This window comes from Myiozetetes cayanensis, unplaced genomic scaffold, assembly GCF_022539395.1.
Source record: "Myiozetetes cayanensis isolate MyiCay16 unplaced genomic scaffold, myiCay2020 scf20-37, whole genome shotgun sequence".
Taxonomy (NCBI): Eukaryota; Metazoa; Chordata; class Aves; order Passeriformes; family Tyrannidae; genus Myiozetetes; species Myiozetetes cayanensis.
This window is the reverse complement of record NW_026087412.1, coordinates 8,742,478-8,768,423: the sequence shown is the minus strand read 5'-3', so window position 1 is coordinate 8,768,423 and position 25,946 is coordinate 8,742,478. Positions and strand designations below refer to the sequence as shown.

At 41.3% G+C, this 25,946-nt stretch overlaps 1 protein-coding gene across 1 annotated transcript; it reads left to right on the top strand.

The window, feature by feature from the left end:
- The first annotated feature begins 547 nt into the window (after positions 1-547).
- LOC126641003 (nodal modulator 1) lies at positions 548-25,946 on the top strand. Its single transcript, XM_050317285.1, has 31 exons — positions 548-716; positions 972-1,061; positions 2,287-2,332; positions 2,760-2,860; positions 2,977-3,083; positions 3,276-3,348; positions 3,847-3,999; positions 4,947-5,084; positions 5,484-5,573; positions 6,170-6,275; positions 6,684-6,834; positions 7,311-7,488; positions 8,204-8,345; positions 9,194-9,325; positions 10,098-10,234; positions 10,512-10,599; positions 11,044-11,107; positions 12,211-12,306; positions 13,365-13,574; positions 13,878-13,960; positions 14,958-15,117; positions 15,240-15,366; positions 15,855-15,968; positions 16,627-16,754; positions 17,194-17,335; positions 18,148-18,231; positions 19,710-19,820; positions 21,147-21,248; positions 21,469-21,588; positions 22,532-22,624; positions 23,504-25,946. The coding sequence occupies exons 1-31, from the start codon at positions 585-587 to the stop codon at positions 23,633-23,635; spliced, it is 3,630 nt and encodes a 1,209-aa protein (XP_050173242.1). The 5' UTR covers positions 548-584; the 3' UTR covers positions 23,636-25,946.

The following is a 25,946-nucleotide window of genomic DNA, read 5'->3' as shown; positions in this document are numbered from 1 at the left end:
ATCAAGCGCGCCGAGCGGTAAAAAATAAATTACATCTTTTATGCAGTAAAATTTACATCACGTGAACCCGCCTAATAAATATTCCCCGCCTACACAATGCATATTCATTTGTGCGGCGTAACCTCGCGCAATGCTTTGAAACGCGAACTTCTTCATGAAGCAACTTCTATTTCAGAAGTTGTCTGGCTTTAGCCACGCTCACAAAACGTGAGAAAGCGCAGCTGGAAGACACCAATTCCTTTCGCAGAAGTTGCCTGACGACATCAGTTACGTTTACAAAACGTGCGAAGATTTCATCCTGGGGCACGGATAACCCCGCCTGGGGCACAGATAACCCAGCCTGGGGCACAGATAACCCAGCCTGGGGCACAGATAACCCCGGTGAATCCATCCCCGGCCGTGGGATGGGGCTGGGGGTGTCCAGGGGGACATCCCTGGGGAGCGATCCCGGGAGGGGCTGCAGCCCTCCGGGCCGGCAGGGGGCGCCCCCGCGGGCGCGGCGTTTCCGGCCGGCGGCGCTGACTCAGGTGGCGGGCGGGGCCGGGGCTGGCGGGCCCGTGAGGCGCCGGCCGAGCTGCGGGGCCATGCGGGGCCGGGCGGCGGCCGCGCTGCTCTGCGCGCTGTGCTGCGCCCTGGCGCGGGGCTCCGAGGACATCGTCGTGGGCTGCGGCGGCTTCGTCAAGTCCGACGTGGAGATCAACTACTCGCTGATCGAGGTGGGCGCCGGCTGCCCCCGGGCTCCCCCGAGCGCTGCCGCCCGGGCCGCGGGAGCGGTGCCGGTGCCGCCGGTGGGACTGCGGGTCTCCTTCCCTGGGGCTCGGGCTGTGCCTCGCACAGTGCAGCTGCTCGCCGTGAACCTCGTCCTGCTGCCCCGGGCACGGCGGGTGCTGCTGTGTGAGAGCCCCTGGTTAGACAGCGCCAGCCTTCCTGTCGTTGTTCTAAAGCGCCCTTGTTGTGTTTGCTTCTTTTAGATTAAGTTATACACGAAACACGGTACCCTGAAATACCAGACAGACTGTGCTCCGAACAACGGGTATTTCATGATTCCCCTCTATGACAAGGTAAGACGCCCGCACCACCTGCGCTGTCTGTGCAGGAGCTGCCCCCGATAAACCTCAGCACCCCTCCCATGAAACCTTCGAATCAGGACATAATTTAGTGTGGTTTGGACAAAACTTCCAGCTGTTTTTTTCTGTAAGGGTGCTCATTATACTGAGAAAAGCCAGGTAACTGTAGCTGTGGTGTTGCATTTGTGCTGATAATTGTAATGACTGCAGCACTGGGAGACTGAGTTACTGCCGACAGCTGTGTGCTGCAGCTGTACAAATACTGCACAGAAAGTACAGGTTGCTACAGAGTACAGCTAAAGCTTTCTGTTTTCTACCTATAGAAATGGAAAGAGATGTGTATGAGAAGGTGTTTTGATATGACTGAACTGAAAATAACTTGAGTGACTAACTGCAGATATTAAAAATGTCTTAAGGAAATAATGGTACAGGAAGCTCAGAATGTATCAGAAATCTGATGTCTATTAGACTGAAAAGGTGTTTACATTCAAATTAATTACAAGCTGCCCTCAGAGTGGTTTGCTCTTTTACAGAGGTGGTTAACTTAGGGGTCAGAAGTAGAATCATAGAATGGATTTGGTTTGGAAGGTATCTTTAAGGATCATCTAGTTCTACCTCCAGATAATTCCTTCCCTTCCCAATCTAAGAATGTAAGATGCTTTCTGATCTCAGTGGTTTCATTCTTTTGATCTTTGAACCTTTCCATTCTGAACTTCAGAATATATGTGGCAAAACACATTTGGTGGCCCCTATAAAGAGGATCCCTGGGCAGATTAATACCCATTTGGAGCAGAGCTTTTAATAGGATTGAAGTTTCGTTGTCTCATGTTTGGGCAGAATGGTTAAGTTGGATCTTCTAGTGGAAATACTAAAAGCTAATCTAGAACCCATTTGTTGGGGCAGGTAGAGATAGATTTGAACACTTTCTAGCACTGAACTGCTTGAATGTGAGCCAGGTTTGTTCTTGAAGTGGTGTAACCACAGTGATACTTAAATTTTGCTCTTAGCTGGCTGGATGTGAGCCCAACATCCCAGCCTGTCTGGGTAGATACTGCCGCTTCTTTGAACAGAGTATCTGAAGTAGGAGGGAAGGAGAATGGTACACTTGAGTCTCGTGTTCCTCTCTGCAGCATGATGCTTGTGTTATGATGGTTTTTTTCATAATTTAGCTAAATTGAATTTAGATCAATGAAGGCAGTTATTGCTTTTTATTTTTTAGGGGGATTTCATTCTTAAAATTGAGCCTCCCCTAGGGTGGAGTTTTGGTAAGTGCTTATTTGTCTTCTTACAATAGGACAGTGTATCTGCAGTGTGGGACTTATCTCTAACTTGCAGTTGGCAGTGAAAATCAAGTGCTTTTCAAAACAGATGAGCCATACTGTGTGGTTTTAATAACTGAAATGCACTTACTGTACCAGGGGAAAAATATGGTAGACACTAACAAAGAAACCCTTCAACTGATTTGAAGGAATGTGTGTTCTTGACACAAATGGCTGCAGTGGGAGCGGGGAAAGAGGACTTTGAGCCTCAGGACTTGGGGATGCTTAAACATTGCTGAGGCAGGACTCCCAGAGCAACACTTGCATGCTTGGATCAATAATTTCTGTGACAGTTTTGTAAAACTGAAGCAGAATTTCTTCACGATTGCTTTCTCACTAACTACCGTGCTGTTTCATCGTTCTTCTCTTCCAGAACCAACCAGCGTAGACATCCATGTGGATGGCATTAATGACATTTGCACAAAGGGAGGTGATATTAACTTCGTGTTCACAGGGTTTTCTGTGAATGGAAAGGTTAGACTCTGTTATCTTTATTTATTCCATCTTGCACTAATTCAACTTCCATAAAGAAAACATTCTGCTTCAGCTCTACAAGGTATTTATACTCTGGTTTCTTTTTATTTTGACAGGTTCTCAGCAAAGGTCAGACATTAGGTCCTGCTGGAGTTCAGGTTGCACTGAGAAATGCTGGCAGTGACATAAACATACAAGCAACTATTACACAACCTGGAGGAAAGTGAGTGTGGGTGGTGCATCCTTAATTCATCTGTTCATTTACACAAGATTCTTTTAGTTCTGCCACAACAACTGGGATTGTAATAGTTCCGAAATACTTCTTCTAATATGTGCACAGAGTCTGAATTGTTTTTCTGTAAACAAACATTTGTGACTGTATCTGAAGAGACATAACCCCTTTCTTGCCTTGCAGGTTTGCTTTCTTTAAAGTGCTTCCTGGCGAATATGAAATCTTTGCATCGCATCCCACCTGGATGTTGAAAGAGGTTAGAGCCTACAAAAGTTCTGGTTTGCCTGTTTAGGGAGGGTGGATCTGCTAGACCTTGTCTGATCAATTAGTGTGAGGAAGGGTTTTTGTGAGTGGACAAGGTTAATGGAGTTGTCATTCATTTAATTCAGGTAGTCAGGAAACTGCCCCGTGCAGACCCAGGTTGGAGATAGTGAAGCCAACCAGGGTAGGAGTGGGAAATGAGTTCTTGTTTCCATCTTCTGATCCTGTACATTTTGAATGTTGTAGCAGATGCTCTAATCCTTCCCTCTCAGACTGCCTAGTTCCTGAGGAGCTCTGAGATCCTGACCATTTCCTGAATCAGGAAAAATACCATTTTACAAAGTGTCTTTGCTTAAGTGTCTTTATGTTTTGAGTATCCTGTGGACACTCCTTGAGTGCTGCTGCTCTGGGCTCTGTTGTTGAATACACTGGCTCTGATTGTTATTTAGGTGCTGTGAGTGAGATCTAATGCCTGTATGTTTCTGTTTTTCAGGCCAAGACGGTGGTGCGGGTGACGAGCTCCAACGCTTACGCTGCCAGCCCTCTGGTTGTCGCAGGCTACAACGTGTCTGGGTCGGTGAGGAGCGATGGAGAACCCATGAAAGGGGTCATGTTTCTGCTTTTCTCTTCTTCAGTCACTAAGGAGGTAATGGTCCATCAGTACCTTTTCAGTATGGGCACAGTTAAGGAGCAGCTAAATAGCTTGTAGATTCATATTGCCCTGATATCATCTCTGTACTTCACTGAGCTTGGCTTATGGAAAACATGAACTGTGCAGCCCCTCAAGCTGTATTTTTGTGTTTGTTTGCATGATTTCTTTTTTGTTTCCCCCACAACGAGGCCCTTCTAATACAACATTTGTATACATACCAAGTTTTTTCTTATCTCCATGGAACTATAAAAAATGTAGTTTGGCTCACAGGATGGTATTGATATGTATATTCCCTGTGAATCAGCAAGGTTAAGGGTTACGGTATTAAGATATTATTTTTCCAATATTACACCTTTTTGCACATTAAATATTGGTTAGTAAACGTGTTCCCTCATGAGGATGATACTTCCCCGTGGTAGAAGACCAGCATCTTGCACAAGGCACAAGGTGTTGCCAGACAAATCCTGAAATTCACTGTACAGTAGCTGTAATTTGTCTTCAGCATGAGGTCTTAATTGCTCTTTGTCCTCTTGATGGGAAGACAAAGTTCAACGGCTTCTACTGCCACCTTATGAGTGTGTTATGAAATGAGTGTGAAACATTTGTCATGTAATGGGATTTGTTATGTGGAACTCTTGTAATGTTTTGTAATGTTAACCTTGTCCTCAGAACTGAAGTCACATAATGTTAAGTCTTGCAGTGAACTCTGGGAATACTGAATTTTCCAGTTTTCTGTCCTTGTTACAACAACGTTCAGTGTCTGGTTTTGCCTCTTCTACCTGTACATGAATTTTAAACTGTGTTATCAAACTTTGCCTCTAAATTGGTTTTATACTTGCCATCATTCTTAGTTTAATGTTTTGAACCCTCCTACATGCCCCCAAAATTGTTTTCTCTGTTCTTCTTCGAGAAAAAAGGTTGTATTGCATTTATTATCACAGGATGTTGTGGGCTGCAATATTTCTCCCGTGGATGGTTTCCAGTCAAGAGATGAGTCTTTATCCTATTTGTGCAATGTTGTATCAAAAGAAGATGGATCTTTCAGCTTTCTTTCTCTGCCAAGTGGGAAGTACACTGTGGTAAGTAACTAGAAATTAATTGCTTGTCTATTCAGTGGGTTGTTAGCTTTCATTTTCTGAATTAGTGTGCTACTGCCACCTCCTCTCCATTAAACTCCCTGTTTTCTTTTTTTCCCATTCCCTTTCTTATGTCTGTGTGGTGTGGGAGCAGGGTTCTCTCTGCGCTGTCCAGAGTGATGGTCCTGCATTCTCAGTCAGCAGCTCTAGAAATGGGATCCAAGCTTCTCTCATTCCATTAGTCCTTGTAGCAGTCGTATTGTCTCCGTCCCTCTGAGTTATTTTTTCGACGAGTTTTGCAGCTCACTGGACATTTTGTAGGGGTGTCTGATGGTGATGAGGAAGGAAAATCATTCTGTCACCACAGCTTCTTAGGGGTCAAAGCAATGTATCTTCTTTCAGATACCATTCTACAGGGGAGAGAGAATCACCTTTGATGTTGCCCCATCTAGACTGGACTTCCTTGTAGAGCATGACAGTTTACAGATTGAGGTAAGGCCTGCAGAGGAAATAATCTTTTTGTGCCACTCATTCCTGTAAAAGTCTAACTGATTTTAGCAGGAAGCAGGATTATATTGTAGGAAAACTTCTTTGTAAGAAGTTGAAGAGGCTTGTTTATACATAGCCCCTTGCACAGCAGGCACAAGACAATATCTAGTATTGTGCTCTATTTCCACACTTTGGGCAAGCTGTCTGCTCTGCTCCCTTTCATGTCCATGTTGCAAGCAGGCAGTAATCTTTGAGGTTGCTTAAATTTTCTCATTCAGATTGTTACATCTCTGGAGAAGGGCCTGTAGGTTTTTCTGGTTTGCAGAGTGCCTCATGTAATGGCATTATAATCTGTTATTGGGCCCTCCTGAACTCTGCTGAGGCAGATAAATTGAGATTGTGTGTTTTGCACTTAAGGGAACAGGATGCCTAGAGATCAATACGTACTTTCATTCCTGATTATTCTGGTACATTCTTTTCCTAGAGCTAGAAATAAATTTCCTTTATATGTGTATGGGGAGAAAACAGTTGGTGTTGATTGCTGCAAGGTGTTTGCATTTCCTGAGTAAAAACTAATGTTAACTTTTTTCCCATTTCAGCCTGTTTTCCATGTGATGGGTTTCTCTGTCACAGGCAGGGTGTTGAATGGTCCTGAAGGAGAAGGAGTTGCTGATGCCACTGTGACTCTGAACAATCAGATTAAAGGTATCCAGTGCTCTTGATCTGTGTTGCTACAGGGAAGCTTTTATTCAGACCAGTGCATGATATGGAATTAAACCTTCAGGATAATATGCTACTTTTGTTGCAATGTATTTTAAATATTAAAGTGCTTTTCATGCAGTTGATTTGCATTTTCTGGCTTAGGTGAGAGTGTTACGTGTTCATTTGTTGTGCTGTTGAAAATATCTTAATGTATTTCAACCATATGCCAAACTGTACTTTGAAATACAGAAATGAAGGTTGATCTAGTGAAAAAGCATAATGTCATTTCCTTGTTGTGCAATATAAATTTAAAATAGTCTAAAGCGGTGCATGCCCTCTGGATCTGTTGATACATAAGGATAGACAGTCAACACATGCTCTGCTTTTAACTCTTCCTGTTACTTGTTACAGTGAAAACAAAAGCTGATGGCTCCTTCCGCCTTGAGAACATAACAACAGGTACTTACACAATCCATGCCAAGAAAGAACACCTGTTTTTTGATACTATTACCGTGAAGATTGCCCCAAATACACCTCAGCTGGCAAACATCATTGCAACAGGGTAAGTGCTGATGGTGTGCTGAAAATGTGTGGACAAGGCCTTGAAATATGGATGCTCCTTTCCCATGCCATGCCCAGGCTCGGGTACTGTTGTCAGGAGCTAAATGCTACTCAAGAAATTCAAGGTAAATAGAACAGCTTGAGTGCAGGGTAATGTTTTGTCCACAGTGTTTTGCTCAGGAATAGTTGTGGTGCTTGAATTGATTGGGGTGGTGGGGAAGAGTGAAGCAAAAATGTAACATAACATCATGGTGACTTCCTAAAAGAAAAGATCTGTATGGGAGTGCACTTGCTCCACCGTGTTTGCTTGTAGCATCTCTGATAGGAACACTGTTCCAGGAGAAATCCCTTCCAATTCAAGTGTTATTACCTCAGCATAGTGAGGTTCACTTTCTAAGGAAGTTTTAAAACAAGTATTTTTTTAAGATTTTTCTCAAATCAGAGTATTTGTTCTGATGACTGGCATTTATTTGACAGATTCAGCGTGTGTGGCCGGATCTCAGTAACTCGTTTCCCTGACACAGTCAAGCAGATCAGTAAATACAGGGTAACCATGATACCTGAAGACAAAGACAAAGCAGCACAAGTTACAACAGAAACTGACCCGCATGGAGCATTTTGTTTTAAGGCAAAATCGGGTACATACAACGTTCAGGTAAGAGTGAGCTTGCATTTATTCATTGTGGGACTGTCAAGGTGTTTTAGAAGATTTTAAACGTTTAATTTTTTAAATTTGAAAGGCTGACTTTAGATTTTCTTAGTCCTTTTCTCCTGTGTGCACTATTTAAACAATGACAGTTATTTGCTTTTTTTGTTTCCTTAACAAGCTGAGATTCCCATGCTCTTTGTCCTTTACACTTGTTTAAAGGAGATCAGACCATTTGGGTTGAAAGTTCTTATTTCTCTCTCCTCTTAGTTGTGATGTCCCTTAGATCAGTTCTGATTACCCCATGAGTCAGATCTGTAATGTGTCCCTTTCTTAGGTGCCTGAATGATTCCTGAGATGACAGGTCACAGCAGATAGCTCAGGCTGGGAGATGAGCAAGTGGGTGGTTATAAGGCCTCTAACTGTCCTCACAGACAGAAATAACCTCCTGTAGAAGCTGCAGAACACCCTGGAGTGAAAGTCACTCAGACTTTTGAAACTGAGCTCTTTGGAGGATTGGTAGCTCAGTTTTGTTGCAGTTCTTTGGAGGATTTTTAAAACAGAATTTTGAAAAGCGTGTTTGAGAGGCTGGTTTTGCTTTGCCTGGGGTTTACAGAAAATTTCCATTTTCTGATTTCTGATAAATGGATTGAGGACAGCGGAGTGGGTGTATTTGGACTAGTATCTGAAAGCTGGTGATGTTTTGATGTCATGTACTCTACAGGTGATTATTCCAGAGGCTGAGACCAGAGCAGGATTGGCTTTGAAACCCAAAATGTTTCCTGTTACTGTTAGAGACAGACCAATAATGGATGTGACCTTCTCTCAGTTTTTGGCATCGGTCTCAGGGAAGATCTCTTGTTTAGGTAAGCCCATTTTGAAAGTGAAGTGTCATTGGGAATGGAGAACTTTAGCACAGCACAACACAGTGAATGGGTACAGGTTAGATCAAAGCACTTGCTGGGGTCAGCCCCATCAGCAGTGAGTAAATTGAACTTCCAGCACACAGATAAAGCAGCTCTTCTTTTGTCAATGTTATGGCCTAGTAAGGTACCTTAATAAAGTTTGGAGTAAAGTCATGTACCTATTTTTAATACTTGCTAGGGATAAGCAAATATTCCTTCCTAATGAAGGAATTCTGACCTGTTTTCGTTCCTCAGAAGATGGGTAGACCCTGGAAGGAAATGCTTCTGACTGACACTAAGGGTACTGTACATCAGTCAGAGAAGTACTGGAGATGAAAAAGATCTTCAAAAAAAAAAAAGAAAAGCAGTGCACGTAAAAACTGCAGAATAGATGCTGAAGCTGTTCACAGAAGCTTTCAATCTCTGTTCTCTTTCATGAGCTTTTTGTCTTTATTTTAGTCTGAGATTCCTCTCTCCTACTATTTCCCTTGATTACCCACTGATTTCAGCAGATGATGATTGGAGCCTGACTTTTGTCATTTTTACCTTCGTTTTTCCTCTCTGAATCCTCTCTGCACTTCATGTTCTGTCTCTCAGGTGTTTGCTGGGCCCTGTAGTCTTTGCAGAGTGAGGTGGACCTGGGGATTTAATGTTGGCCTTAGGTTTTCACTTGCCATTAGGTAAAAGAATATGATTAACAGCCTGAAAAGTCGTGCAGAATGTGAAAAAACACTGGTAAACATGTGCCTAAGAAATAGGAGTAGAGTTTTAATTGGAACCATCCTCATGTTCTGCTCTTCCCTGCACAGACTCGTGTGGTGACCTAATGGTGACGTTACACTCCGTGAGCCGCCAAGGGGAGAAACGCACCCTGCAGCTCTCAGGGAGCAGGGACTCGGTGTCCTTCACCTTTGAGAACGTGCTCCCAGGCAAATACAAAGGTAGGATCATGGGGAACTGTAGAATGGTACCTTAACAACAGCTAAATTTCTAACTTAATCTCAACACTTCTGTTATTATCAATAGTCTTTGCACTATGCCCAGCATGGAAGTAGCTGTGAAACTTGAGAGAATCTGGAAAAATGCTATACAAGAGTGCATCAGGTTTTCTTTGTCTTGTATGTTTAACCCTGTGTCAGCTTAAAGGTGACTGCTCCCCAAAGTTTGTTGGTCTGCATGGCTGATGTGAGGAAGATGGGCTTTATCATGAGCTGGCTTGTCCCAAGCCTAAGAACAGGGGCACACCCTTGTTCTGCAGCTTCCAGAGCGCTGCTCCTGGTAGCAGTATGTCTTTTGGCCAGCTTACCCTGGCCTATGAAAACTCTTTTCCAGGGAAAGGTGTAGAAATATGTGAAGACTGCTCTCTAAACAGGAAAGAGAATGTCTTTCCACCACGTTAAATTGGGGTAGGTTGTGATGTCCTCTAGGTTGCTTTGACTGTCACAAGGGTAGTGCACATTGAGGAGCCTTCCAGGGTGACCAGGCTTCATTATTCCTTTTTATAGTATAGTTTTTCTGATATGAGGTGTGCAGGATTGCTGGTGATGCTGCAGTGCTGTGAACCAGGTCTGTTATTACAGTCATTGCTCTACATCTGGCTTTAAAGATTATTGTCAGGGAAGTTAGAGTGATACAAGCTTTTTACACCACAAAACTCGCCCTTACTTGCATAGTTTTATGTTACTAAAATGCTTTGTGTGGCATGTGTTCTAGTAAGCATTGTACATGAAGACTGGTGCTGGAAGAATAAGTCTTTGGAACTGGAAGTCATGGAGGAAGACGTGTCAGGAGTAGAATTCAGGCAGACTGGATATATGCTGAGGTGTTCCCTTTCTCATGCAATCACCCTGGTATGTAGGAAACAAACATCCTTGAATTATTTTAATGACCTTGTGCAGGTGGTTTGGATTATGCTTGGAATTGAGGCTTTCTCGTGCCTCTAGAGGATCATACAGCACAGCAGCATTGATGTTTAAAGTGCTTTAAAATTTGTCTCTTGTATTTGGTAAAATGGTCTTGTAATATTAGCTGCTATAAAAGAGATGCATTAGTGTATCTTTAGGCAAATACTGTTTTCATTTTTTTGTTTGGTAGTCACTAATAATGAATTGTGCTATGGCTTCACAGGAATTTTATCAGGATGGAAATGGACCAGAGAACGTTGGTGTTTATAACCTGTCCAAAGGAGTGAATAGATTCTGTCTTTCAAAGCCAGGTAACAGCTCTAAAAGGTTAAGAAATGAAAAAAACCAGTCGACTAATACTGCTGGGAATTTAAAAAACAAAAAATCTCTTGTGGTTTCTGAGGTTTCTGAAAGGCATTGTCTTATTTATATTTGTATATAAAAAACCTGTTCTAAGTTTTTAGAATTCTCCATTTCTCCTGCTATTTAATCCTTCACCTAAATCAAGATCCCAGAAGTAAAACATTACTGTTTTTTCTTGGTGATGGACTTTGATGAACGAAGATCATCTCAAAATGATCTCATTCGTATGAGTTCTATTTGCCAGTCAGAAAGTGTCTGTGTGAAAGGCAGTAGTCACACAGTCAAATTTTGTAGTTGTTTCTGTACCTCTGGTCTCATTTGATCTTGAGAATTCAACCACCGTAGTAAGCTTGAATTTTTCAGCAGATGATTCTTTGGCTTAATGTTTGCAGGTGTTTATGAAGTGACCCCGCGCTCCTGCCACCAGTTCGAACACGAGTATTACACTTACGACACGTAAGAGTGGAATCTGTTTATGATCTTATGCCTCTCAGAATGCTTTTTCATAAAGCTGCCCTCAGCTGCAGCTGCTTTTTCAGCAGTTCAGGATGTGTTGCTAGGACTGTCCAATAGAGGGAAGCTTTAGCAAGTTGTATTAAATGTGTTCTCTTGTTCTATTTTAAAACCCCCAAGATCAACTAATGATAGGCTTTAATGATGCTTTTCTTTCTTTAAATGAATATTTTTGTCAGCCTTTTGCCTGTTCAGTGTTGGGTTTTCTTTGTAACAAAGAAGAGTTATTTCAATGAAAACTGTTGGTTACTTCTGAGAGCTGAAATGCAAAAGATAGGACAGTGAGTTACGAAGAGGCCCAGACCACTGTTGCACATCACTAGTGCCAAATCTCTGGTGATTTGGTTCTGCTCACCCCATTTTTTGCAAACTGAATAAATATTCACTCTAATCTCAAGTAAAGAGTGCTGATCTTCCTAAGTCAGCCCAGTTTTATTAGTTATTTATTGAATGTGGTCTGGTATGTGCTTAATGGCACTTTGCTTACAAGGAACAAAGAGGATTTCTGCTCTCAGACCACTTCTCATTCATGAATGTGGCAGGAAACAAATTCAGCAGTAAAATCTGATTATCTTCTGTTGTGTTAATGAAGTAAAAGTACTTAAAAGAGAGATATACTAAACATGAGAGCCAGCACGAGGTGACTGAATGGATAGAAGCAGAAACCCTCTCTTGGCAGCAAAGCACCATTAGACTTGGGTATCTTGGTGAACTGTGTGTATTATGACAAACTTTTGAGTGTCCTGCTGTGTGTAAAGGGATTGCACATATGAAATCAATCAAATCAGCTTTGGCTTGAGAGGAAGCAAGAGGGACAAAGGAAGGAGTTGGTTTGGCCAATGTCATGCAGGGTTTGGGGTTTAGAGCTGGAAAACGCTCCCTTTCCCATATGTGATCATCTCAGCACTGCACTTTGCTGTGTGATTTCTATATCATCTTTTATAAAGCATTTCAGTCCTGGGGGTGGGAGCACAAACTCTGCTAAGCAAGATTTGTGATTTAGGAGGGGGACCTTGAATTCATCTCTTTGTTCCTTTGATTTACAGGTCCTCTCCCAGCATACTGACGCTCACTGCAGTTCGACATCATGTCCTTGGCACGATTGTAACTGATAAACTGATGGATGTGACTATTACCATTAAGTAAGAGCAAAGAAATCTTGGGGCTATAAAAAGTGGAAGAAAAAGACCTGGCTCTCATAAAGCTTTACTCCAGTTTTAATACTGCAGTGTCTGCTTTCCAAGGGGATGTTGTCCATGTCTAGACTGCAAGAGGTTTTTGTGCTAAGATGTGCTTTGAGTTCTTTTGAGATAGTTAAATAATTTCCAGCCCTCATTTTGAACATTGTCTCCTCATTCCAATGTAGCCCCTCCCTACTTGTGTCTCATGGTAAAAAGGAATGATTTTCTGAGGTTTTATACAGTTTAATGAACTGACATTTCAGAATTCAGAGGGTATTGTTTTAGCTTAGGTCTGAGCTCTTTGGCTCTGGTATCTATTTTTTTCCTTTTTTTCTTTCCTCAGAATGAGAATCTGCTGCTTTAGAGCATTGTTACTGGTGTGAAGAGGGTTATAAAAGGAAAACCATGCAGAGTGATTACACACTAATGCACCAATTTGTGCTGAGCTGAACAGACAGCTCACTAGGGAGCCCTGATTTGCGAACAGCGTTAATTGTATGAGGTGCCAAATCTGCCTGCAAGTGTCTGATAATGATGAGTGTTTTATTAATGCTCTGCTGATGGCTACTTGTTCTAGACTATGAGTTCTCAAACTTTTTGAGTGTACAAAACATCTTTTCAGAGAACATTACCTGCAGAGTATTGCCTTGAGTTCTCTGTGTCTAATGAACCTATCACTGCAACTGCTGGGCAGCTCCAGCAGCTGGAAACATGGAGACAGCAGAATGGGAATAGTGTGCTGGTGCAGGATTTGTGAGGGCTGTAAGTAGGCCAGGTAGGTTACCTGTAGCCCCTATGAATGACCCTTTCTTGTAGTAAGATTGATATAAAAGTTGAAGGTTTTAGTCATGCTTGGAATAAACAGCACAATAAAAAAGGAATGGGTTTAAAAAATATCTCGGGACTCTTCTGCTGTGGTATCGAGGCAGTAATTAACAGATGCAGTAATTAACAGATACAACAAGCTCTTATCCCTCTGATGGAAGGAGATGATTTTGTTTTCTCCTCCATGTTTTCAGGTCATCCATTGACAGTGAACCTGCCTTAGTTTTAGGGCCCCTGAAATCCGTACAGGAGTTACGGCGGGAGCAGCAGCTGGCAGAGATTGAGAGCCGCCGACAGGAGAGAGAAAAGAAGGGTCAGGAGGAGGAGGGAACAAAACCACCAGTGCAAGAAATGGTGGAGGAGCTCCAAGGACCCTTCTTGTATGAATTTTCATACTGGGCAAGGTAATACCAAGTCCCAGTGGACAAGCTGTATTCTTTATGCTATTGGCTGGTGTTTCTACTAAACACAAGAGTGATATAATTCCATAAAGGAAAGAGCTGCTCTATGGGTACCTGTGCCTCTTCTTGCTGGCTGTCAGTTAAATGGAAATTAGTACTGCATAGTAAGGATTTTGCCTAGCCTATTGCTGATACTTTTTTCTTGGAGTATTTAGATGGATTCTTGGGTCAATGTGCCATTCTCTGTTACACATGAGAGCTGCTAATTCAGTTTTCTTCTAATTATATCTTATTTGTGTTTTACAGGTCTGGAGAGAAAATTACTGTGACACCATCATCAAAAGAGCTGCTTTTTTATCCACCTTATGTGGAAGCATTTGTTAGTGGAGGTAAATATAAATAATTTGTAGTTTGAAAGGAGTAGATTTTTAAGGCAGAAATGTATCCTTATAGGTAAACATACGAACAACTCTCAAAGGTAACATTAGAAAAGTTTCAGTTTTAGCTATTTATTGGAGCCAATTTCATTCTGGAATTTAGAAGCATGGCTATTTGATAGAGGATGCAAGTACAGTTTTTATCAGCAGAACATGCTTCCAAGGGCTGAAAAACCAACTGGCACAGGAGGAAGGGTTAGGATTTTGGATATTACACCAGATTTGGAGAATTGTTCATATTACTGTCATCTAGAAAAACAGTTGTGCAAAACAGTGTTTGTATTTTGAGTTTGTTACAGAATTCAGGTTTCTGTTACATTTTTTTAGCCAGTAAATTACAATAATAAAAATATTTACAAAAAAAAAAGTGAACTTCAAAATTGTCAGGATTATCATCACTTGATTGATGCTACTTGTTAAGTCAGTGTCCACCTTGCACTCATTGCTGAGTGAACATACTTTGTTTGAGGTCACTGGGAAATGTTCGGTGTCTCTTTCTATGTGACTCTTTGTTTGCACATTCTAAATGCATTGGAGGAGGGAACTGAAATTTTAATCAATGTCATTAAACATGACACATGCTGACCTAAATTTTAAGTCAAAGAATGTGGTCAAAGTTCAGTGTAATCTTGGCTAGAAGGAAATACTGCCATCATCTCCATGTGGCTGCAGTGTATGTAACGTAATGAATCCTCCAACCACTTAGGAAATCCAGGTTTCTTTTGGAGATGTGCTTATAGCTTTGAAACTATTTTGTTACTGATTTTGGTAATGTTTAGATGCTTTAAGATATGTTGAGAGGCCATCAAATTGTGTGGCTTGCTCTGTTATTCTAAGGTAAAAGGACATCAACCGATCACTTTGGAAGTAGTTAAACTGCTGTAAGCCAGAGTGGTGAGTGTGTTTTTGACTTTCTTGTTTGCCTTAAATCCCCTTTGCAATGACCAAGAGAGTTGTCCTGGAAAGCTGATAGAGATTCATGGAAAAGCAGGCTTATTTCTGGAAGGGCGAATTCATCCTGAATTGGAAGGTGTTGAGATTGTCATTAGTGAAAAGGGAGCAACTTCCCCCCTCATCACAGTTTTCACCGATGACAAGGGTGCCTACAGGTAATTAACAGATTTCTTTTGAACTTTTGGATTCTTTAGTTAAAACACAGTAATAACTTGACAACATGTATGTGCATATTCAAGTCTTTTTAAAACAAGTTCTGCTTTCCTTTTATATGAAGTGTTGGGCCACTCCACAGTGACTTGGAATATACAATTACTGCTCAGAAGGAAGGTTTTGTTTTGACTGCAGTAGAAGGAACAGTTGGAGACTTCAAAGCTTTTGCTCTTGCTGGGGTGACCTTTGAGGTAATGTGCTAAACACTTTGGGTTCTGAATGAGTAGTGTGTGCAGTTAGAGCTGGACAGGCAGTGAAGTTAACCCATGTCTTCCAGCCAAAGACAAATGGGTGTGGGATTTGGGGATAATTTCTTTTTATTAGGATAATAATTTTTGTTGTGGGGAAACAAGTCTCAGTGGATGAGCCCAGTTGTAGACCATGACTTGCCATGCAGAAGATAATTTTCAAGGCTTATAGAGTGAAAGTTGGAGCCTGCAGTCCAAAAAACTGGCTTTATTTGCTTTTGTGGAGTTGGACCACCTTCTCTTAATGAGTTTTATCCCTCAAGGTGATTTTTTTCGTGTACAGTCTGGTCCAACTAGTACCTGGTTCCAGTCTTTGGGATACTTTGTTCTGGCCCCCCAGCATGTTCTCTGAAGTGACAGAGAGTGACTGCTGTGGTGGCACATAAAGCAACCCTTGCTTACACTTAACATTACTGATTTCTCAAAACCAGATCAAATCAGAGGATGACCAGGCTCTCGCTGGAGTTCTCCTGTCTCTCAGTGGAGGGGTGTTTCGGTCCAACCTCCTGACCCAGGATAATGGCATGCTGACTTTCTCCAATCTGGTAAGTTGGAATTGATTCTTCTGGATGTGGCTGCACATGCAATGCTGTGCTACTCTGCCCTCCCAAATACAGATGGGGTCAACTCTCCTGAGTGCCAGGTCTCCTTTGAGACCACAGTGAGAGATGTAGATCCCTGAGAGTGGACAGCACTTGAAATCTTAGCAATTGAAAGTTGTGAAATCTAACATGGCAAGAGATTTCTCCCCAACAGGTAGCAGATGATGTTGATTGATCTCAGTTACTAATTTGCAGTCTGTAAACATGAAGCAAGCCAATTTGTTGATGATCATTTGAGAGTCTTTAAAGCAAGGAAATCTAATTAGATTATTGATCTATGTGTGTGTGTAGACATGCCTGAATAGTTTCCTTGCAGACATCCTTCTTTAGTGGTCACTTTCCTGTCCTTGAGGCCATGTGGTAAGGTTTTAGGGCTGTAGTTTCCTTTCTCTCTTCAGACTTGGTCACCTGGTGGAATTCCATTGGTTTATTGTCCAGTTTGTGCTCTCTGCTTCTCAGCTCACATCCTCTGACCATTTTAAGCTGTGGTTGGAACAGAGAACGTCAGCTCCTCAGGGAGCTCTTGCAAAGCCTATTTGTTTGGAGTTGGTGAAATATTGCATCCCTGTGAGTTAACAGCTTGTTTTGTGCCTCTTTGCAGAGCCCAGGGCAGTATTATTTTAAACCCATGATGAAAGAATTTCGTTTTGAACCGTCATCACAAATGATTGAAGTGCAGGAAGGACAAAACCTTAAAATTCGGATAACTGGGTACAGGACGGCCTACAGGTCAGTAGAGCTGGAATGCCATGCAAACTGTTATGGGCTGTGTCAGGAGGCATTATGCCAGATGTGGGGGGTTTCTTGTATTGCCACTGTGTCAGTGGCTTGTGCTGCGTCCAGTGGGAGGGGAGAGGACTATTCTGGGTATGGTAGACCAATTTGAATATCTGACTTCCAGATCCTCCCTTTCCTTACCCTCAGGGGTAAGAATGAGTTGCTGTTCATGGAGGTTAGGGAACTTGGATTCCTAAAGTTGTGCTCTGAACTGCAGTGAATTCGAATGCTTTAAACTGTTTTATATACACATTATAAATTCCCCTTCTCTGTGCTATGCTAAACACATGAAGCACTTTTTCCATCAGTTGTTACTATAAAAATGACTTCAAAATATGCATTAAAACAGCATCTGCACATCTGTAGCAACTGGTTCTCTTTATACCTCTAGCTGTTATGGCACAGTTTCTTCTTTAAATGGAGAACCTGAGCAGGGAATCTCAGTGGAAGCTGTGGGCCAGAAGGATTGTAGCATCTATGGAGAAGACACCATAACAGATGAAGAAGGCAAATTCAGGCTGCGTGGCCTTCGGGTAAGGATTAGAACATTCTCTGTCCTTTACTTAATGATACAACAATAAAGTGTGTTCTGTTAATTAGTTACTGAGTTCTGTTTTCCCATCACATTTGCTAGCTCAGATTCCCTTGAGTCTTTGTGTGTGAGGAAACAGTCATGTAGTGAACATTCAGTCTAGCAAAAAGGGGGAAAACTCGGGTAAGTCTGTGGAACTTACTGGCAGCAAACTGTGGTGGCCTCCCACAAACACTGGGCAGTTGGTGAGACATGACCCGAGCTCCTGGTCAGTACTGAGTGTGTCTGACAGGTGTTCAGGTGATAGAGCAGGGAATTTTATTAGGCAGAAGAATTTGGGGAAGCATTTAGTTTCTCTTGTGAAAATGCTGACAGCCTATTTTTAGCAGGGTGTTGGGTGTATGTGTGATGTTGATTGCACAGCATGTATGTGAAGGAAGCTGTTCTGCAGGAAATGTGGAAGCTGAATTTACAGGACCATTATGTACAGAATAAGCAATTTGCTGAAGCAGGAAGCAGGTTTTAATCCTGTTTATGTGTTTTCTTTCTAGCTAAAACACTTCACAGGAGCTGATTTCTTTTAATACTGTGATGTTACAAACCAGTGCAAGTCCTGTGATAGCCCTTTCTTATTTGCTGACAGTAAACACCACTAATGGTGCTATTGAGTTAAATTTTCTGTTTGGGATAAAGAAAACTTTAACTGCATATGTGTTTGGGTGGTGTATCTTAAATGGAGCGTTCGAAAATTCTGTTACTGCTGTCTAAAATTACAGTATGTGTTGGGATTTATCATCTGAATGTTGCTTTTAGCCTGGTTGTGTGTATCATGTCCAACTCAAAGCTGAAGGCAACGATCACATTGAAAGAGCTTTACCACAGCATCGGGCAATTGAGGTAATTTTGGTGTTTTTTTGGTAGCATCACTTAAATATGAAATGCATCTGTCTAGGAATTATGTCTGTTCTGTCAGCAGCAATGTAGGGAATGCATTGTGTTTAGACAAGTGCCTTTCAGCAAGTTAGCTCCCTAAATATGGGCCCCATATTGTGTTTCAGCACCATAGCTCAAAATAAAATGTGAGATAAAGCCCAAACAGTAAACAAGGGAAAAGGATTCTTTCACAGTCATAAAAACTATACATCCAGAAAGAAAAGAATAAATGTATAGAATACCTTTCAGCATTTCTTTATGATGTGGTACAAATCAGTAGCTGATTTGAGAATGTCATAAACTGTCATACTGTCCTATCTTTGTATTTAGTTACAGATTGATATATTTTCGTGTTTTATTTGGTCTAAATCCTGCAGTCTTGATTTAGGTGAAATTGTCATTTAGACTAGCAAGTCTTTATAAAATTAGTAATACCTTTGAATTGAAAACTGATGGAATCTTGTTAAATATTCCTCCATCCTTACAGATTCAGATTAGCTGCCTTGCATTTATCTCTTGACATCCCACAAAGGTTAATTAGCCTTGTTAGTTGTCGAGAACTTTTCAGTGGGAGATGGTCATTATTTGAGCTCAGACATCGCCTGATCAGAGTGCCCTCCTTTCCACCAAAACAGAAGGGCAAAAATCTTTCAAGTCCTTAGTGTCTTCTTGCTAAGAGTGCTTGCTGGTTGGGAAGGGCAGGAGAATGGAAACTCACATTGCAGAAGATGAAGGTTCTGTGCTTCAAGTGACAGCTGTTTGCAGTAGCTTGTGCTAATCCTACCCTGGTGAGCCTGCCGGTGTCTCCTGGAGAGGGAAGTGTTTGAGACATCTGTAGGAAAGATGTACAGCCTCAGTGGCACCAGCTTATTGCACCTGACCTAACCATAACCGGTCTGTTATTACAGTTATTGTTTGAATAAATGTCCTTCCTTACTCTGAGCTGATCAGGGTTAAGGTTTAGAAACACAAATGTTTTGTGTTTTAAACACTTCTGAAGAATATAAAGTTATGTATTTTTGAAGTAGGTTATATTATGATATGAGCATGTTTCTCATTAATCAACTGAATAAACATCCTAGCACAGTAATATGCATCTCTCAGCACAGGTGCAAAATAGAGACCAGTGTTCTGAGATCAAGCAGTTCTGTGTTTGCACCTCAGCCTCTTCCAGAATAGTGTGTGCCTTTGGTACTTCCATTTTTAGTTTAGCTTGATGCCATGAACCTTGTGCTGATAAAATCTGCAGTTGCAAGCTGTGCACTCTGGAGGACAAGTACTTGCAATTGGAAAACCTTCAAGTTTTTATGTGGTTCCTATAGAAAAAAATCACTTTTTATTTAAAATGATGAGCAATATTTGTGTTGTGTTGACAGGTGTGTTACTGACCTCTGTTAACTGTTCCTTTGTTGGTGAAAACATGACTGTTTTTTACATTGCAGGTTGGGAACAGTGACATTGATGATGTTAATATTATAGCATTCCGGCAAATTAATCAATTTGATTTAAGTGGAAATGTAATTACATCTTCTGAATATCTCTCCACATTATGTGTAAGTTCAAGCCTTTCATCTTTGTCAAGTGTATTTGTTACTGCTTTCACAGTGGGTGTTTTTGCAGGGTCACTGGAAATTGTTCAGTGGCCAGAGCACACATTTAATTCAAATTAGAACTAATACTTTAATGACAGTGAATTTGAATTCCAGGTAGAATTAAGATTGCAGTGTTCCTGACTGCTTTGCTTTAATATTTCCATTTTTCATGGGAATATGTTTAAGAAATACTTGGTTGACCATAAATTTCGGGATCTGCTTCCCTGATGAGGGATGGTCTGTCTGTAGAGGGATCAAAACACCGAGGGTGAAATGGGTCCTTTGCATCGGAGAACTGTACGAATTCCTGAAACACCTGGAATTTTTGGCCTGCATGTCTGCTGGCAAGAAGGTGCCATGGGAATGCAGTAATACCACAGGACATGTGAATTTAAAAGTACAGCTATAAAAGACAGTATGAGGCTGGTAGTAAAGCTGAAATTTGCAAAATTCAGAAGACTGTACTGGGATCCAAAAAAAACCTTGCTAAACACCTGTGATCCTTTTGGCTTAGGGTGTAAATGCTGGAAGTGTCTGCAAGAGATGTTAGTGGGGTAGGAGTTATAGTATCATTTCTCATGTTTAAAAGCTCCTTGAAATGTTACCTACAAATACAAATGCAGTGCCTGGATTTCTTTCAGGCTGGTCTGTTATGCATCTCACCTGCCAAGATCTCATTGCTGAGCTCTTGGGTGTTTTGGGAGATATCCAAAGGATCCAACACTCAGAGCAGGTGTGAAGGGAAAATGTATCACCTTCCTGAGCACGTTTCCCATATTTCTGGGGAAATTTAGAGCCTTGCAGTTCAGTCTTAAGCCAGTAGGAATTATGTCAGAATTTGATGATATGTAAGCTATCCAGGCCTGTGCCTGTTTCACATGGCATGGGATCTTGTGTTGCACGTAATGCACGTGTGCTGTTGGTGGGTCCATATCATCACCTTGGCTTTCAAAGCAGAAATTTTTATGTGCTGAGATCTGAGACAGACACAAGTGAGTGGTTTTGTGATCCACAGCACAGACTACTTTTCATATCACACTTGATATGTGAAAATGTCAGGTGTCAGTTGTTCCTAAATATTTCAAGTTCTATAAAAAGATTGTTTCTGTGACTTTTCACATCCCAGATTAGAACATTTCCAGGTGTCCTGTTTGACAACTTACTGTTTATATAAACACATGATGAATTTTGAAGTGCTTTTATCCCTGAAGGTGTGGGATGTCTGAGATATCTGTTGTGGTGCACGCTCAGAAGTACCTGATTTGTGCTTTCTTCTTCCACTTACAGGTGAAGCTCTACAAAAGTGAAAACCTTGACAACCCAATTCATACAGTCAACTTAGGCCTGTCCTTGTTTTTCCATTTCCCACCACTGCTCCGAGATGGAGAGGTAAGAACACTGCTGGAAAATTAGCTTAGATCACTCAATTTTTTTTTCACCTAAGGACACTGAAATGTTGTTTCTGGTGTGCCTGCAGGGCTGTATTCTTGCTGGGCTAACCCATATCTTGGAAGATTTGAATGCTTTTAAACTGACATTTGCCTTTAAATGTGATTTTTGTCTCAGACTGCACCTGATGCTGTAGCCTGAGTGTACTTTTCATCCACAGAATTACGTGGTGCTCCTGGATTCTACACTGTCTAAATCACAGTATGATTACACCCTGCCTCAAGTTTCTTTCACTGCCATTGGATATCACAAACACATTACACTGGTTTTCAGTCCCACTGTAAGTACAAAATACTTCAGTGTTCACCTTGAGAGCAATGTCTGGTGCTACAGCCTGCATATATTTTGTGCTCTTGGCCAAACTTTCTGTAAGTGTAAATATAAAGATGTTTGTGAGGGGCATTAAAGAGTGACAGTGGATTTGGATTTGGCCACAGTTAAGGCCTCAGGTAGGGATGTTTCCTGGTAACCTGGTGTGTTGTGGAAGGCAGGTGAGGAGGTCAGGAAGGGGTTGTAGCTGTGACTCTCACTGAAAGGTTGCAGTAACTGGAGAGTGAAGGAGGAAGATAAGAATTGTTGTCAGAATCCCTTAAAAGACTTCTGTGTATATGACAGAAGTGTCACCAGGCCAAAAAGAGAGCATTAGTTATTGGAGCTGAGGTAGAGGGTAAAGCAGCAGGGTTTCAAACCAGCAGCAGGGGAAATTTCTCCCTCAAGAGAGAGAAGGTGTGTTCTGAACAGCACAGTCAATTTAGTGAGATGTTCATTCTGTAACACTTAAATGATCTGTTTCTCTTCTGCTAGTGGAACATGAGGGAAACATGGAACAGGAGTTAGAAATGAAGGATACAGATGTGCCTGAAAGGTTTTGTGCTAGGATGGTTGCTATAGTGGTGTCCTTGGGATCACAGAGGTTTGGGCAGCATGTGACAGGAAAATCAAAGCACGCCAGGTTGACTGTGGAGACTGACAATCAGTGAATTAGCTCTACAAAACAGCAAAGCCCAGGAAGAAGGTAATACATGAGTGGATTTGATCCAGAAGACTTGCTCTGAAGGGGAAAGTAAAGTAAATCTATAGAACAGCCCTTGGAAGCAAGTCAGATGGGCTGGGCTGGACATGCCACGTGATCCTATTGCTGATGTTGCTTAGAGCTGAGGGATTTCACAGTTGACTGTTTAAAAAAAAAAAAAAAAAAAATCCATGGTGTGCTCTGTTTTCAGAGAAAGCTGCCTGAACAAGACATTGCCCAAGGATCTTATATTGCATTACCACTGACACTGCTCCTGTTGTTGGCTGGTTACAACCATGATAAGGTAGGGCACGGGTTTTTTTGCTCTTATCCAAATACTGTTGTCCTATGAGTAAATTCATTGTACTCTGCTAAGTGGAGATTTGTGGGGTTTTTATCCAGAGAGAGAAGCAGTCACAGTCACCTTATGTGACATATTTTAAGAAAAGTCACATCATAGCTATGTTTTGGACAATTACCTTCCTTTAAAAGCACTTAGTGTGAAGCTGAGTTCCTGTGCTGTGGCTGAATTTGGCCTCTCATTTGACTGAGCTGAGAAAAAAATACAGCATTATTCAAATTCAGATAACCAGACTCAGTGATAACAGGAATGAAAATAATAAGTATTTTATTGGCTTCAGGAATGATCAGACTGGAAAAAATCTTGCAAGTCCTCAAGTCTGGTCTCTTAAGCTTTACACCCTCCCTAGTCAAAAGCTCTCAAGAGGAATACAACTACCTGCTATATAACCCCCTCTTTGTTAACAAGCTGTGCTCTTCTAGTCTTTTCTGATGTGTCTGTGCAGTTTGATTTCCTCTCAAACATGAGTAAGACAGCACTCAACATTAGATTTGCTGGGGTTTTTCTACAGTGCCACTGGAACTGTCTCCACTGAAAATAGCAGTAATTTCTAGACTCAGGACTCAAACTACTGTTCTTGGCTAGAGGACTGCAGGAAAAAAGGTTACTGACAATCACTTTAGGTTTTAATTATCAGAAATTCCCAGAAGTTTGGTTTTAATTCCTCCCAAGATCTGCTGCCATATTCGGATGTCTTAGTAGATGTGCCATTTATGCAGTAGATTGTGTTTGTGAGGGGCTGCACGTGTCTAAAGAACGTTATCACTCAGACCTTACGTACCACTGTAACCACAACTTGCTGCCCTTTTTCTTTCCCTCCAGCTTATTCCCTTACTGCTCCAGCTGACAACTCGGCTGCAGGGAGTCCGTGCTCTTGGACAGGCAGGGTCTGACACCGGTGGCTCAGAGGATGCCAAGAGACAGACGAAGAAACAGAAGACACGACGGACGTGAGATGAAAGCAGTGATTGCACGAGGTGGTGCTCTGTCAAACTGGAGCCTGAGGGAGCAAAGCCACTAAAATACATTTTTTTGGTTGAACTTGCAGACTTGACATTTTCGTTTTTGCTACATGAGCGCCGTTTGTCACACTAGCTCCGTTTTGGTTGTAAATTTTCTGTGGAGCCTGTAGATTTCCTTGTGGTGAAGTGATGAAATGAATGCCTCTGCTGTCACTGTGAGTGCATCTCCCATACTTGAAGACAGTTAATGCTTTATTTTTTTCTCTTCAGCGGAACAGGTCATGCTGTCCTCATTAATGATTTATAAAAGCAATGGTAATAGACTGCTTGATTTCACTCTCAGTCTCTAGATTTTGGGATTATTTTTCCTTACCTTTTGAAATACCCACTTTACAGAAGCAGCAGGTTGGGATTCTACTAAATCAGTGGTGCTTGAAACAAAGTTTCAGGGGACTCATCTGAACTGGTGAATTATGTCATTGTCACTTCCAGTTCAGCAGCTTGACTGAAGAGTGTCATCTGCACAGCTGTGATTTCAGTTCTTGTCCAATGATTATCTTTGATTAAGGTTTATGCCCAATGAAGACAAATTCTCAATGTCAGGTAAGGTTAGTTGTTAATGATCAGGTAAGTTCTGATGATGCTGATGCAAAAGCAGTGTCTAAATTTCAGTTTCAGTGTGATCTCTCAGTATTCCTCCAGTATTCCTGAGGTGGCTCCAGCTGGCTGCACTGTTCCTTCCAAAGCTCTTCTGTGGTGTTGGTGACACCCATTTGCCCATGATGGTCTCATCTCCTGCCCAGGCCATGCACAGCCTTTTTACCAATTCATGATTGATTGATTGATTTTGATCTTTCTTTACCTTTTTTTGCCTTTTGGTTTTTTTTTTTTTTTAACTATAAGAAATGTGAGCTTTTTGAAATCTCCAGTGTGTAGAGTTCCAACAATGTAGTCTGTAATAAGTAACTGTTTCTTACAGGCTATCTTTTGATTCTTGCTTGAAGTAGGTAGTTGGACATACACAGTTTAAATGTTAATGGGGCTTTTTATTGACAAATACCATAAAGGTTAACAGAGCATTTGAAAGATGTACATAAATGCCTACAAATATTGCAAAGACATTGGTACTGCCAGTAAGTGGCAATGTTTCTCTTTTACAGTACTTGAAATAAAGGCCCTTTACATTTAAATATTTAAGCTTACAAACCCTACCATTCTTAGAAATTTGGATGCTAAAGGTTTTATGCTGGTTTTGTTGGCACTTTGCAATAGTTTGGGCCTAAATAATTAAAATTTCATTCAGTGATCCTTCCAGTCTCTCAGAGGGAAATTTTGTCAAGATCATAATAAGAATGAAGAGTGTTGAAAAAGTGTGCATGTATAGAGTTTGAGATGCAGCTCTAATAAATCATCATGCTCTCTACTTAAAAACCTGGAATTTTATATTTCTGGGATGAAATATATGGGGAAGAACCCAGGGTGTTGTAAGACTTGTAATAAATTGTACGTTTTCAGTACATCTTTAGCTGGTGAATGTTAAAAAATCTACTGCTGCTCTGGGGGAATGTATGAGGAAGAAATGCACTGTCCATGTGCCTTGAAGGAGTACCAGGTATTCTGATCTCTGAACTGTGAGACTTGCTGATGATTGACCTTAAGCATTGAAAATGTTAATAAAAAGAAAACAAAAAAAAGAAGAGAAAAGTGTTAATTCTTGCTGATTTAATGCTTACTTCTAAAGCTAGGGTTTGCCCAGCAGCTCTTCTCAAAATTGTCATTTCTTTGCATTCTCCAAAGAAGGTTAGGATTACCTTCTGTACTCTTGGGAGTTGGATATTTAGGTTCCATTTGCTGTGCACACGTCAAGTTTGATTCTGTGCTCTTAAAACTAAGACCTCAGGACTGGTTGGACTGGCCTTTTCAGTATTTCCTGTTGAAAATGTCAGTTAAAGCTGCTTGTTGCATCTTTAATTTATGTTAATACAGAGAATAAATGAAGGATGGGACTAACATTTATAATATATTGACTCTTACTAGAAAGCTTTCAAAACTCAGTGTTTACTGTTCTTTTCTTGCAGGCACAGTGGTGAAAAAATGATTAATTCTTTGGTTGGTGAGCTACATATGGGCAAATGGCTGAATTCTGTGGGAAATTAGAGTAGGGCCCTCTGGATAAAGATGGCATTGCATGCTACTTATTTTTTCTATCCAAAGCAACAATGAATTTTACATATATTTGGTTGATTCATCAGTGATGCACAGAATTCTATGGTTTAAGAATAAAATGGATCATTAATATTGAA

Coding starts and splice junctions, on each gene's coding strand:
- LOC126641003 (XM_050317285.1), top strand. CDS start 585: ATGCGGGGCCGGGCGGCGGCCGCGCTGCTCTGCGCGCTGTGCTGCGCC. Junction 2,333..2,759: donor TCCCCTAGGGTGGAGTTTTG/GTAAGTGCTTAT, acceptor CTTCTCTTCCAG/AACCAACCAGCGTAGACATC. Junction 6,835..7,310: donor GCAAACATCATTGCAACAGG/GTAAGTGCTGAT, acceptor TTTATTTGACAG/ATTCAGCGTGTGTGGCCGGA.